A 13,787-nucleotide genomic window follows, 5' to 3' on the forward strand; every position below is an offset into this window, starting at 1 on the left:
GTGACGCCGCGCCGCGCGCCGGAAGCCCCGCAGGCGGCGAAGATGGCGGAGAACAGCGGTCGCGCCGGCAAGAGCAGCGGCAGCGGCGCGGGGAAGGGGGCGGTGTCGGCCGAACAAGTGAGCAGCAGAGAGGGCGCCGGAGGGCAGCCCGCTGGGTCCAGAGAGGACGCGAAGAGGGGGTTCCACGGCTGCCGCAGGTTTTCCCTCCGGGCCCGCGTTAGCGTAGCCACGGGGGCGGTCAGGGTCCTGGAGAAGCCGGTGGGGTCCCGTGGGCGGTGAAAGCTACGCCCCTGGAGTCCTGGGCGTGCCTCCGGGAAGGAAGCCCCGAGATGCAGAGTCTGGGAGAATGCTCAGGTCTGACGGGAGGTGGGTCCTCGTTCTCCCCACTTCTTCGCACCCACAGACAGGCCATGGTTGGGCATGGCCGCTAGTAACGAACCCCCGGGGATTAGTCCGGGGCTGGCCGTGGAGTCGGCTACCTGACCCTTAAATTAAGTGGACAGTCGCAGTCACTGCAGAGCCACGTGACGCACACACTGGATCAGTCTAGTGTTTCATACTATTTTTGATTCGGGAATGATTATCAGGTTGAATTTGAGATCACAAATCCTTTTCTAATCCGAGTTTGCATTTCCCTCCCAGTGCCTAACATTGGGAAACATTTTATAAATTAACCAGAAAGCCCTTTGTGCTTGTGCACCAAGGTTTGCTAACCTTGGCTAGTGTTTAACAGAGGTGGAAAGAAGTCTACCTAAGAGAAAGGAAAACATAGCTCTTCTAATTACAGATTTATTTACCAGTTATTTGTTGAACAGTTACTCAGGGAAAGGTATTTGCCTGAGGATTTTTTAAACCGTCCCTTTCTTGCCATCAAAGAGTTCCAGTCTGGTTGGGGGACATAAGTTATGCAAAATGGTAACATGAAAAAGAAGAGGTATAAAGTGCTGTAGGATTTTGAAGAGAGGAAGAGCGTTTCAGACTTATGGGGGAAAAGGCAAGGGAGAGGAACCTAAGGGAGAAGTAGAACCTTTTGAGGTTCTGCCATGTGCCAGGCACTCTGCTGGGCACTGGAAAACAGACAAATGAAATAGACCTTGTAAAGTTAGCGCACAGACTCATTTGAGGATAGACCGGCAAAACCATAAAATTGACAGTGTTCCACGCAGGCCCTTACTTAGGGCAGGCAGAGGAGGGACCCCTAGTGAGCATGAAGTTAAGGGACTGGGGTGGGGGGAGGTGGGAAAGGGAAGCTGCGGTATATGGAAAGGGGGCCAGGACCGTAGCAAGTGCGCTGGGGTCAGGCATACGTGGATTTGAATCACATTTCTTCTGTTTACTGTCTATGACCTCCCATGAGTTACTACTACTGTTGCCCTTTCCCTTTTGTAAAAACTTGACCGTACCTACCTCATCGCTGTATTTTGATTGCTAGGCAAGACAGTACCTGCAAAGTGTTTTTGCACAGTGACCAGAATATAGTATGTGTTTAATAAATGCTAGTTATTTTGTGTTCTGGAAGAAGTGCTCCTTCAGTGCAGTTCTGAAGGATGAGAGAAGTTAGTCAAGCAAAGAAGGAAGTGGAGGGTTTTATAGGTAGGTGAACGATGTGTTTAAAAGCACTCAGGCACGAAACTGCCTGACGTGTTTGGGATGCAGGTAGGCCTAAATTTTGGGATAGACTGCAAGACTTGGATGTGAAGAAAAAGGGATAAAAGGAATCTAGGGCCCTAGCTGGTGTGGCTCAGTGGATTGAGCACCGGCCTGCGAACCAAAGGGTCACCGGTTCGATTCCCAGTGTAGGGCACGTGCCTGGGTTGCAGGCCAGGTCCCCAGGAGGGGGCACATGAAGTGCAGCCACACATTGAGATTTCTCTCTCTCTTTCTCCCTCCCTGCCCTTCTCTAAAAAAAAAGTAAATAAGTCTTTAAAAAAAAAAATAGGAAAAGAAAGGAATCTAGGCTGTTTTCCAGGTTTCTGTCTTTGATGGATGCTGGTGCCATCGGGACTATGGGGAAATGAACAAGTTTGTGGGGGAGAAAATAAGTTTATTTTAGAATTTTAAGTTTGGGTTTCCTGTGGGACATCCAGGCAGAGACATTTAGTAGGAGGTAAGATGTATAAATCTTGAGTTACAGAAAGAAATCTGAGTTGGAGCTATAAGCTAGAGAATTCTGAGCTTCTGGATGGTAGACAAAGCCATGGTTGTGGATGAAATCACCTAGGGTTTGTTCAGAAAGTAGGAAAGAAGCAAACAGTCATGGGGAAAGAGAATCTCTCAAAGGACTGAGGAAGTGATAATTGAGTTTGGAGACTGGAGATCACTGAGTGAAAAATACAAGATACATGGTTGCTGCCAATTTGAGCCACAGCATGATGGAAGCAGGTAGTACATTGTGCTAGGCACTGGACCTGTCTTCTGTCCCTTAATTACTGGCATTTGAAGTAGGTTGTAGTGTCCTTTTATGCATAATGACAGTTGAGCCCTGGCTGGTGTAGCTCAATGCATTGGGCGCCAGCCCGTGAACCGAAATGTTACCGGATCGATTCCCAGTCATGGCATGTGCCTCGGTGGTGGGCCAGGCCCCCAGATGTTTCTCTCCCTCTCTTTCTCCTCCCTTCCCCCTCTGTCTAAAAAAAATAAATAAATAATTTGGGGGGGAAATGATGACAGTTGAGTTTCAGAGGCATTGGTTGACTACCCACAGTCACTGACCAGGAGAGCAGGGTCTTTCACTGAGAGACTGGACAGTCACACAGACCTGTTTTTCTCAGGCCATCATCACATCAGAGATGTTTGCACTGAGCCTGAGGATGGGATACATTTGAATGGGTGGCAGTGGGACCCGGGTGAGAAGGCGAGAGCTAGGAAAGCCTAGGTGAACATGAAGTGTGGTGACTGATCGATCAGATCATCAGGTCGACTTTGGAAAGAGGTCCTGAAAGTAAGTCGGATCTTCGCATGGCAAAGATTTTGGGACCTTTTAATTTTTTTTAATCCTTATCAGAGGACATGCTTACTGATTTTAGAGAGAGGGGAAGGGAAGGGGAGAGAGCGGGAGAGAGACATTGATATGAGTGGAACATCGATCGGTTGCCTCTCACACGTGCCCCGACTGGGGATGGAACCTGCAACCCAGGCATGTGCCCTGATCCAGAATCAAACTTGGGTTTACAGGATGATGCTCCAACCCGCTGAGCCACGCCGGCCAGGGCGAATTTGGGACTTTTTAATGTAAACAATACTATTGATTTTTCTTTTTCCTATTACAATTTAAAATATGTGCATTGTGGAAAATGTAGAAAACACAGGAAAAAGTACAAAATAAGATATAAATCGCCCATGATCTTGCTTTGGAGGGATAACTGTTCTTACCATTTTGGAGTGTATTTGAGAGTACACAACCCTCAGTGGGTTTGTGTATATGTGTGTAGGTGGAAGGGGAGGAAATGTGTATTTCACATGTGTACATATTCTGCAGAATTGGTGTTATACAATATACACTGTTCCATAATCTGCTTTTTAAGCCTAATAATGTATCATAAACATTTTTCCACGGCATCAAGTGTTAGGAAAGCTAGGATGGCACCAGTGCACAGGGCGGATTTGGAGCGTCCAGGAACAGGGGGACGGTTGGAGGGCTGCCGCGGGGGTCGGCGCAGGGGTGACGAGCGGGCGGGGGTGCTGTGAGCCTCAGGAAGCTGCTGAGCGGGCCCAGCGAGTTCGGCGGTCGAGCGGAAAGCGTGTGTTCAAAGTGGAAGCAGAGTTTCCGACCTGGAGGGCTAGCGTCGTGTGGTTCGCAGAAATAGGGCGACGGGGAGAGGAGCCGTTTAAAACGGGGTAAAAGAGGGTCGGGTCAGCCCTGTCGCTGAGTGCAGGGTGCCGTCGGGGCGCTCGGCTGGGCGTCCTGCGAGGTAGCAGCTGCCGGTCACCAACGGTCTGCTCCGTGCTGGGCGGGCGGGGGGAGGTCGGCGGGGAGCCAGTCTTCCCGCGACTTTCTCCTGCTGTGCCAAATTCGGGAAGTTTTCTTTCATTATTTTTTCAAATGGATTTCCAACATCTTGCCCTTGCTCCCGTCCTTCCGGCCCCCCGATGATGCAAGTGTTGGAACGCGTGAAGTCTCAGAGGCTGCATATACTCGCCTCATTTTTTGGGATTCTTTTTTCATCTTCTTGTTCTGACTGGTTGTTTTTTGCTTCCTTATGTTCCAAGTCATTGATTTGATTCTCAGCTTCATCCACTCAACTGTTGTTTCCCTGTAAGTTGTTTGTTTCAGTTGGTGAATCCTTCATTTCTGACTGAATCTCTTTTATGCTGCTGAGGTCCTCACTGAACAGTTCCTTGAGCATCCTTATACCCAGTGTTTTGAACTCTGCATCTGATGGGTTGCTTATCTCCATTTCATTTAGCTCTTTTTTTCTGGAGTTTTGATCTGTCCTTTCATTTGGGCCATGTTTCTTTCTCTCATTGTTTTGGCAGCCTCCCTGTGTTTGTTTCTATGTGTTAAGTAGAGCTGCTTTAACTCGGTGTCTTGGTAGCGTGGCCCAACGTAGTGGGTGTCCTGTAGGGTCCATGGCACAGCCTCCCCATCACCCAAGCTGGGCACTCGAGGTGCGTCCTTCATGTGGGCTGACTGCACCGTCCTCTTGGGGTTGAGCCTTGGTTGCTGTTGGCAGGTGAATGGGAAGGGTTTACCCAGGCCATTCAGCTGCAAGGAGTGGCTGTGACCGCTGACCACCAACCTCTACCCTCCGCAGACGATCCCACTATGCAGGGGCAGGTGGTGGTGCTCGCGACGTGGCCTGCAGCTCCCCACTGGGTGCGCTGGCCCTGGGGTTTCCCAGGAGGTGCGGGCCAAAGTCAGCCCCCACCTGTGTTTTGCCCGAGGCGCCCTGCCTGAGCTGTAAAGCGATCTGAGACAGCTGCTGCTCGTGCTGGGCTTGGAGATCCCCAGGAGAAGCCAAGCTGTGAATCTAGGCCGCTAGCTCTGGGCCTGGGGCTCCCTGAGGGCAGCTGTTGCTTGTGCGATAGGACTTGGGAGCCAAGGCCCGTTGTTCATATGGAGAAGCAGCCTGGGTGGGCCCGTTAGTTGAGTGGGACGGGAGTCTCTGGGGACCTCCAAGGTGAGTCACACAGTGGGAGCCAGGTTGATGGAGTCTCAGGCGTGGCACCAGCTTGCTGACCCTGGGGGGGAAGGGCTCAGAAAAGGGACAGTGGCCTCTGCTCACCTCGGTGTCAGATACTCCACTTTCTCCCCGGTGCCACTGGTGCCTTGACCCCGGTGCCGGAGCCCAGAGGGAGTGGGTCTGCGCGGGTGAGGCCGTGCGTGGGCCCTTTAAGAGGCAGAGCCTGGGGCTCCAGCAGTTTCTTCCAACGACTCTGTCCCCTCTGGTATTTGCAGCAGAAGTTGTGGGGACTTACCTTCCTGGCCCTGGAACCCTGCGCTGGGGGGCCTGGTGTGGGCCTGGGACTCCTCGCTCCTGGGATGTCCCTCCCAAATCTGTATCCACCACACGTGAGTGAGGGACCAGCCGTTCCGCGTCTGCACCCCTCCTACCGGCCTGGGTGAGGGGTCTGTATGTTAGTGGTAGTTTGGATGCGGTCGTGCGAGGAGGCGAGCCGCGCCTGCCGACGCTGCCGTCTTGACCCGAAGTCACCCCACGGCTGTAACATTTTTATACTTTCTGTCCAGATATTTAAAATCATGCTATTTATTACCGAAATACTGGATACAACCTGAAAACCCCCTCAGCAACTTTAAAATCCTGAGACAACTGTAGGTTAACAGGGAGGGGGAGGCGAATCCAGTCTAGCCAGCCAGGAGAGGGCCACTCGGGAGGCTGTCTTGCAGGAGCCAGAGGCTGCGGCCCGGTCACAGCCTCGCTGCCTGGCGGACCCCAGGGCCCGCGCGGTGACGGCAGCTGCTTTTGCATCCAGCGTGCGGTGAGTTGGCAGTTCGTGGCTGAGAGATTTTATTTCCTTGAAGTGCACCAGTGGCTGACATTGTGCATCATAACTGGAATCCATGCGTTTAAATGGATTAATTGTAGTTTGGTATTTGATTAAAAGTTTGTAAACTGGACCAAAAGGAAATAGGAGTTGTTAATTAGGAAGAATGTTTGAAGAACCTGAAAAACCTCTCTGACTTTTCTTAAGTTGAAGAGTAGATTCCTGCTGACCGAGGACACAGAGCTCAGGCCTCGGGCTAGACCCGCGCCGGAGAGCTGATCCCCGCGGCGGGGTCAGCAGCCGTACGTCCAGAAGAGCGGCCACCGGGGTGCCGTGCGAGCTTCGAGAACCCGGTTGCGTCCGGGCTTTTCTCAGGTGGAATGACGTTGGCGTGTAGGTGGAAGCGTTGGTCCGGGCAGCACAGGGAGGGGCACACCTGTGGGCCAGGGGACTCCCAGGCCGTTGTTGGCACCAGTGGCCCAAGCAGATGGAGAGCAAGTGGCCGGAGAAGGAAGCGAGCCCTGGCGGGGGTGCCTGGGCCCGAGGCCGGCGGCGGAAGGGACGGGGGCAGCACAGGGCGGCTGGGCGGGCGGGCGGGCGGGCTCGCAGGGGTTGCTGGCGATAGGGACCCTCGTGAGGAGGAAGGCTAGGTGCCCGCGGCGTGTGACCGGGGTGAGGTGACCGAGCGTGCGATTGGGCGCTGGGCGGAGTGGCCGGTGGGGAGCGTCCAGGGGAGGGTGTGCAGAGAGGCCGTGGCAGCAGTGAGTGTGCTTACTGGCCGCAGAGCCACTCACACCGACCCGTCTGCCAGACGGCAGAGCTCTGGGAGGCGGGCACCGCGGCCCTCCCGACTGGAATGGCCCGGGGGGTCCTTCTGGGAATTCCGAGGCCTGGGCCTCACCCCCAGCGATTGTGGCCTCGTCTGGGGGCCCCAGTGTCCCTGTTTTAAAAATGCCCTCCTGGTGGGTCTCCCATCGTGGTACAAACCAGGCCCGACCCTGCTCCGCTTCAGAGACCGGACGAGATCGACCGCGTTCAGGGGGGTGTGGCTGTCGACTCTCCTGGTGGCCCTGGTCTGTAGCCAGGGCTGAGAGCTGTAGTGTGCGAGGTCTGTCCCGGGTCAAGCCAGTGAGGGGCCGGGGCGAAACTCAGAATGCGTTTTTGCCGACCTCCCTGCCACGCCCAGTCGTCTTTCCCAGCAGCCTCTTCTGCCTCTCCAAGGGCAGCCCTCCGCCCTGTGCTGGCGGTGACGGTGGCGACGCTCTTGGTTCTCAGCCTGGTTCTCACAGTTTTAATTCTCTGCTCAGTTTCTGGGGAACAAGGAGCTCACAGCTTCTGAGCCTTTACAGGTGACATTTCTTGTGCTCTTTTGGCCCCACCCCCTCCCATGTCTGGCCCTTCAGGCTGCAGTTGAAGTAGCATCTCCCGGGAGGCCTGCGTTGTTCCGGATGCACAGGCTACAGAAACCGTCTCTCGGCAACTTTGTTTTTTTCTTTTTTCAGGGTTGTTTCAGAAGGGTGGTGGGTATCTTGCACAGTTGCACACTGAAAACAAAGGTCGGATAACTGGTCCACACACAGGGCAGCCCGGGGTCCCAGCCCGACCGACGCCGTCCCCGTGCGTCTCTGCCCAGAGCAGATTTCTGTGGGGCAACTCCAGCGTAGACGAGGTCGCTGCCCTGTGGTCCCGGAGCAAGGGCCCCGTGCGTGGTGGCCCTGCAGAAGCCCTGCGGTGTTCGGGGGGCAGTTAGCCAGTGGGCAGGATGCTGGGCAGACACGCCGGGAGGGGTCGGTGTGAAACCCCTCCTGGCCCTGCTCACCTGCAGGCCAGAGGAGGCAGGCGCCACCGTCCGCCTTGCACAGCGGGGGAGGGGGCTCCAGGGTGACCGCGGGCGCCCTGCAGAGCTGCAGGGTTCCACGAGAGCCCTTCCCGGAAGCACCCAGGCTGGGCCTCCCCGTTGTCCGTAGGCGCCCCCGTGGCTGTGCAGGTGCGGCCTCCTCACCGGCGGCTGGTGCAGGGCGGGCCAGCAGGGGCCTCGCACAGGGTGGGCGGGGTTCCAGGCAGACCTAAGGGGGTGCGGACGTGCGCCCTCTCCTTTTCCCAGGCAGGCGCCCACCGCTGCGCCTTGGTGACGCCTGCAGTCCTGTGTTGTGTCTTGGCCCTGTGTCACCTCCACGGCCCCTTCTCACTGTGCCTCTCCCCTTAGGTGATCGCGGGCTTCAACCGCCTTCGGCAGGAACAGCGGGGTCTCGCGTCCAAGGCCGCGGAGCTGGAGATGGAGCTAAACGAGCACAGGTGAGGCGAGGCAGCCGGAGGTGCAGGCAGCGGGGAGCTGCGTGGCCGTGGCGCAGGGCAGGGCTGCAGCGACGCGGGCCCAAGTGCTGAGGCCGCCCTGTCGCCCTGCCCAGCCTGGTGATCGATACCCTGAAGGAGGTGGATGAGACCCGCAAGTGCTTCCGCATGGTCGGCGGGGTGCTGGTGGAGCGCACCGTCAAGGAGGTGCTGCCCGCCTTGGAGAACAACAAGGAGCAGGTGAGCGAGGGTCCCTGCGCAGAGCCCGGGGCTGCGGAGGGACAGGGGAGGCCAGGGACCGGGAACACGCGGGGGTCTGAGTGGGAGCTTGCCTCGCAGGCTGTGCCGTGTGCGCTGGGCTGCGCTGGGCTGCGTGCCCCGGCCGACGGGGGTGGGCAGCGCTGGGAGCGGGGCTTCTCCCAGGCGAGCCCGCGGCCACCTTCATTCAGGTTACCCGGAGGACCGATTTCAGCACGTCAGCCCCTCTCCTGGGTCAGAGCATTTGGGGAGGGGGCCCGTGAAGAGGCACTTGACAGGCAAGCAGCCCAGCCCTGGCTGGCGTGGCTCAGTGGGCCGCCCGTTCGCTTCCCGGTCACGGCACGTGCCTGGCCTGCAGGCCAGGTCCCCTGTTGGGGGGCGTGCAATCGATGTTTCTCTCCTTCCTTCCCCCTTACTTCCTCTCTCTAAAAATAAGTGAAATCTTAAGCAGCCCAAGTGATTCTCCTGTGCACTGAGGTTTATGGAACGTCGCATTTGAGAAAGCAGCAGCGCGGTAGCGGGAGTGCTGCCAGGTCAAGCTGGGGCCAGAGCCGTCGCGTCTGCTCCACTCCCCCGGCCACTCCCCGCCCCAGGTGGGGGCCCCAGGGTCCTGACGCGGTGTCTGCTGCTTGCCCTCCAGATACAGAAGATCATCGAGACACTGACGCAGCAGCTCCAGGCCAAGGGGAAGGAGCTGAACGAGTTCCGGGAAAAGCACAACATCCGTCTCATGGGGGAGGACGAGAAGCCAGCCAAGGACAACGCAGACGGGGCGGGGGCCAAGGCCAGCTCGGCCGGGGTGCTGGTCTCCTAGGGCCGAGGCCTGTGCGTCTTTTCCCACTCCCACTCCCCCTTCTTCTGATTTCTCTTTGTTGTTATTTTCTCTGCTGTTGTAATATTTTTTTTGTTAATTAAATGTTTTGGTCAGAATGCTTAGCTCCCGCCGGGGCCTCTCCCGCGGGGCCAGGAAGCCCCTGGTGTCTGGCTTTTGGTCCCGTGAGGATCGTGGCTCAGTGAGAGAGGAGGCCCCATGTTCTCCGCTTTCCCCGACACGCAGGATGTGCCTGCTGTTTCCTGCCCTGACCCCAAGGATTCAGACAAATTCCCACCCTTAGGTTGCACTTTAATAGGCATTTGACGGGAGGTGGGCAGCTCCAGTAATAAGGCTCCGTGAGTTCACAGCAGAGCACAGGGTCGACTGGGTGTCCTTGGCGCCGCGCCTTAGAGGAAGAGGTCCAGGACGCAAGCCTGCGGGCTGGCTGTCCGGCCGTCCTCGCCAAAACCCCCCACCAGGTACAGCTGGTCGTTCCAAAGGCAGGTCCGGTGGCCCACACGCTTCACTGCTCGGTCCGCACAGGGGAAGCGGAACCACAGGGCCGGGGACGAGCCTGTTGAGGGAGGCTGGGCTGGGCATAGGGCCGCCTCGGCACCGAGGGCTCTTGGCCCCATTTCCCCCCCACTTGATTGTTGAGCCTCCTCAGAATTGAATGACCTGTGTATCCCTTCAACTGGTCAACGAACTCTTCCTCCTCCCCACCCCTCCCTCTACCCGCTTGCTGTCCACGGTCCCGCGCTCCCAGGTCGGCCATTAGGCCGGCGCTCACGCGTGTCGTAGACATAGAGGTCGTTGCAGACGGCGTCTCTGGCTCTGGTCAGAGTTTCTCCACCGAACAGCACAGCAAAGGGCCCAACCACGGAACAGGAGTGATGCCGAAGTCCCCTGGGCCCCTGCCGGGACCCCTGCCCGCTACTCACAAGCTTTCCCAGCTGTTCCATCAAACGGGGAGCCTCGGGCGGCTCCTCCTGGGGGGAGAAATGAGCTGTAGGGGTCTGGGCGTCACAACTTTAACCGCGTTCTGCCGTGAGCAAGGTGTGCGGAGTACCTTGATCTTTCCGCGACTCCACTGCCCAGCGACTTCTGGGTCAGCTGAGCTGCAGCCGCCAAAGAGCAGGAGCTGGTGACCGGGGCGGGGCCCGGGGGTCGGGAGCAGGGCGGCGCAGTGCCCCGAGCGGGAGGCGGAGTGGCAGCCTTCTTCCGCGTAGCTGCGGGCGTGCACGGACAGGCCCAGTGGGGTTCCGAAAACTGTGTGCCGTCCTGCCCTTTCCCCACCCCTTAGCCAAGGGGCGCATTGAGGCAGGGACGGGATGGTCGCGGGAGAGCTCAGCCATCCCGGGGGAGGAGGCTGCCAGGGCGGGCGCCAGGGGGCCATACCAGTAAGTGCGGGCGCTGGGGTCGAGCCTCAGCGAGTAGATGCTGCCGTAGCGGCGCTGGGTGCGCGTCCCGCCCTCCCGGCCGGCCACCCGCAGCTCGCGATCTGAGAGGCGGGTGCAGGTGTGGCCGCTGAGGCCCACGGGGGGGCGGCTGCCGGGCGCTGGGGTCCACACCTCCCACTCCCCACGCTCCGTGTCCAGCGCGGCCACCGAAGCCAAGCGGCGCGCTCCATCCCAGCCGCCTACGACGCATAGCCAGCGCCCGTGCAGCGCCGCCGCGTCGTGATGGCTGCGCCTCGGGCCAGCCCGCGCCCCGTCTCGCACGGCCAGGCCCCCCGCCACGTCCAAGACCACCGTGTCACCGCTCGGCTCCGTTGCCCCGCCAGTCAGGAGACCCCCCACCACATAGAGCCGGCCCCGCAGCTCGGTACAAGAATGAAAGGCCCGCGCCAGCAGCGCGTCCTGGGCCACCGGGCGCCAGGCCCAACGCGAGGCCCCCGCCCCGCCCGGGCAGGCCGCCGCCATGGCCCAGGGTGCGGGTGGCACTATAGCGCGCCCTCCACGGGTCTCCAGGGCCGCCTGCGCAGCCAGCCCGGCTTTGCTCGCTCCGCCGTCGCCCAGCAACCGGCGCCGCAGTGCGACCACACAGCAAATGGAAGGTCGCAAAGTGCCGGTTACCGTGGCGACGGGAGCCCGGGCGGAGTGGTCGCCGTGGCCGTGGGAGCTGTGCGAGGTGAATAAAGATCCTGGAAGCCGGCTCCCTCCAGCAGGCGCGGGGCAGCGGCCCCTTAGAGGACCCTGTCCCTAGTCAAGGCCCAGCGGGGCGGGAGAGGCCTTGTCGGGCTCCCGGGGGCAGGAGGGGCGCCCTGGCCTCGCTGCCGCCGGACTTCGGGCAGGCGTTTGCTTCTCCGCAGCAGCCCCACCCTCGGCTGCCGGGCTGGGCAAGTGCTCCGCCCGGCCGCTGGGGGGCAGCAGAGCCCGGGCTCTGGAGCTCGCGGTTCCCACAACGCGGGGCACCGCGACCCCAGGACTCGGGTCGAGGGCGGGTGTCGCCCTGATGAGCTGCAGACAGAGCGAGACGCTGACGAAGCGGGAGCGGAGCGAGGAACGGACTCCTGCCCCGCTCGCGTCGTCGTCTATCGCCTGTTCAAGCCAGGCCCCCCGGCGGCTCCTTACCTGCCCGACGCCGCCCCCCCCCCGCCCCGCCCGGACCCAGCGGAGAATGAAGGGGCCCGGACGCGAGCGGCTCGTTTCCGCCACGGCGGGAAGGGCAGACAGATGCCCGGTCCCAGCGGGCGGGCCAGAAGCCGGACCTGCGTCCCCGGACCCGGGCTGCACGCGGGGCGAGCGCTGCCGCTTTTGCCTCTGGTTTCTGCCCCTCGATGCCGCGCGGTCCGGGCCGCAGAGGTGGCCGGGCGGCCCGGGGCCCGGCAGCACGGCCGGGCTTTGCCCGCCCTGGCCCGACTCCGCGTCCGTCCGACCGTGCGAGAAGGCGCGCGGGTGGGGTGCTCAGGGAGGCGCGGCCAAGAACCTGGGGGTCGCCAGCACCTGCGCCCCGCGTGCACCTTAAACCCGAGGCTCCCGCGGAGCTGAGCCATCGCCTCCCCTGAGTCCGTCATGGGGGGCCCCGTTTCCCAGTCCGTGGACAAAGCCTCCAATAAGCCCCCAACTTCCAACGTCTTTGGCTGGAGCTGAAAGCCGGTCTTCTTGAGGCTTGTGACAGGTTGTCGGCCCAGCAGCTGGGTTCGGACCGCCAGGGCCCCAGGACTCAGAGGGCGCTGCGCGGCGGGGGGTCATCCCCCTTCCGTTGTAGCGGCCTGCACTGCCCATGCCCTGCCCTGCCCTGCCCGCGCTGGTGTGGGGGTGACGCTTGATTGTGGGACCCCAGGTGCTTCCCCTGGGGCGGCCGAGCTGTGGCTGACACATCTCTGGTTGGGAGAGGAACCAGCCCCGCGGATGCCAGTGGAGCAGCTGCCAGGCCTGGTGTCACCTGAAGGTGGCTCCTTGGGGACGGAGACAGGACGCAGGGAGCACAGCCTGGGTCCCTCGCAGGACCCACTGTCACCACGTTCTCAGGACCCCATCTTGCCGGACCCCCCCCCCGGCCTCTGCCCTTGCTGCCTCTGCATTGCTGTGTCCTCTGCTGCTGCAGCCGGTTGGGTGGCTCTGGTTCCACCAGGGCTCCTGCTCTTGCCCAGGACTAGCCGGGAGCTCTGTCTGGAACTTTCTAAAAACGCTAGCCCGGCCGGAGACGGGGGCCCAAGAGTGAAGGCCCCTGTCTGCCACCCCGCTCCCTGGTCCCTGACCTCAGAGCCGGGCATTCACGGAAGGCCAGGGCTGGGCTGGGCTGGGCTGGGCTGGGAGCAGGGCCCTGCGAGCAACAGCCACTGACGTGGACCTGGCCGTGGGGCCTGTCCAGCCGCCTCCCCTGCCTGGCAGGCTCCTCAGGGCCAAGCGCATGCGGCGCCCCCGGCCCCACGGGTGCTGTCAGGCGACCGGGCCGGTGGGTCTCATGACAGACGGGGCTGGGCCTGCAGGGCGCTGGGCAGCACGTGGGGCCCTGTGGGAAAAGGGCGTCGCCCCGACGCCTGCGCAGTGACGGGGGACAGCGGGTGCTTTCAGTGGAGGGAGAGACGCTGGGGTCCTGCTTCCTGCGTGGGGTCCCTCCCTGCCCCTCCGTGGGTGCAGAGCCTCCCCTGGGGGTGGAAGCGAGTCCGGGACCCCTGGCCCTCCAGCCCCGTAGCAGTCGGGCCCCCGATGCCTTTCCGTACGAAGCGCAGAGGCCAAGGCAGCCCGCGGAGAAGCAGCGCCGCACAGAAGGGCTGCGTCCGCCCTGATCCGTTCCTGCTCTTGTCCCTCCTCGGCCTGGGACGCGCCGGCCGCCCCCGGCCCAGCCTCTCAGCGCCCCAGGCCCCGCGCCCGCCCCACCCGCTGACCCCCACTCGCACTCTTCCTGCCCGCGCCCCGCCGCGCCCTCCCGGCCCTGCCTGACTCACCGCGAGGGACCATTGACACAAACAAAAATTTCAGCACAACCCACTCCAACCGGTTTGGCTCAGGCGTGCGGCTGCCACGGGCCG

General features: G+C 60.7%; 2 protein-coding genes across 2 annotated transcripts; one reads left to right on the plus strand and one right to left on the minus strand.

Annotated features, from left to right (window-relative positions):
* The first annotated feature begins 21 nt into the window (after positions 1 to 21).
* PFDN2 (prefoldin subunit 2) lies at positions 22 to 9,418 on the plus strand. Its single transcript, XM_054587593.1, has 4 exons — positions 22 to 117; positions 8,153 to 8,241; positions 8,355 to 8,478; positions 9,137 to 9,418. The coding sequence occupies exons 1-4, from the start codon at positions 43 to 45 to the stop codon at positions 9,308 to 9,310; spliced, it is 462 nt and encodes a 153-aa protein (XP_054443568.1). The 5' UTR covers positions 22 to 42; the 3' UTR covers positions 9,311 to 9,418.
* Positions 9,419 to 9,527: 109 nt separating this feature from the next.
* On the minus strand, positions 9,528 to 11,232 carry KLHDC9 (kelch domain containing 9). The gene is made up of 4 exons (XM_054587594.1): positions 10,709 to 11,232; positions 10,380 to 10,539; positions 10,101 to 10,299; positions 9,528 to 9,884 (listed from the first exon to the last, which is right to left on the minus strand). The coding sequence occupies exons 1-4, from the start codon at positions 11,230 to 11,232 to the stop codon at positions 9,718 to 9,720; spliced, it is 1,050 nt and encodes a 349-aa protein (XP_054443569.1). The 3' UTR covers positions 9,528 to 9,717.
* Between the last annotated feature and the right edge of the window lie 2,555 nt (positions 11,233 to 13,787).

Source organism: Pteronotus mesoamericanus, unplaced genomic scaffold (genome assembly GCF_021234165.1).
Source record: "Pteronotus mesoamericanus isolate MK-2021 breed Mesoamerican mustached bat unplaced genomic scaffold, CSHL_Meso_final scaffold_1186, whole genome shotgun sequence".
In the NCBI taxonomy this organism is placed as follows: Eukaryota; Metazoa; Chordata; class Mammalia; order Chiroptera; family Mormoopidae; genus Pteronotus; species Pteronotus mesoamericanus.

Excerpts from the sequence above, each read along its gene's own strand:
- PFDN2 (XM_054587593.1), top strand. The coding sequence starts at position 43 with ATGGCGGAGAACAGCGGTCGCGCCGGCAAGAGCAGCGGCAGCGGCGCG. Across the intron at positions 118-8,152 it reads GGGCGGTGTCGGCCGAACAA|GTGATCGCGGGCTTCAACCG; the intron begins GTGAGCAGCAGA and ends CTCTCCCCTTAG. Across the intron at positions 8,479-9,136 it reads TGGAGAACAACAAGGAGCAG|ATACAGAAGATCATCGAGAC; the intron begins GTGAGCGAGGGT and ends CTTGCCCTCCAG.
- KLHDC9 (XM_054587594.1), bottom strand. The coding sequence starts at position 11,232 with ATGGCGGCGGCCTGCCCGGGCGGGGCGGGGGCCTCGCGTTGGGCCTGG. Across the intron at positions 10,540-10,708 it reads CCCAGCGCCCGCACTTACTG|CTACGCGGAAGAAGGCTGCC; the intron begins GTATGGCCCCCT and ends GCACGCCCGCAG. Across the intron at positions 9,885-10,100 it reads CCTCTATGTCTACGACACGC|GCTCGTCCCCGGCCCTGTGG; the intron begins GTGAGCGCCGGC and ends CTCCCTCAACAG.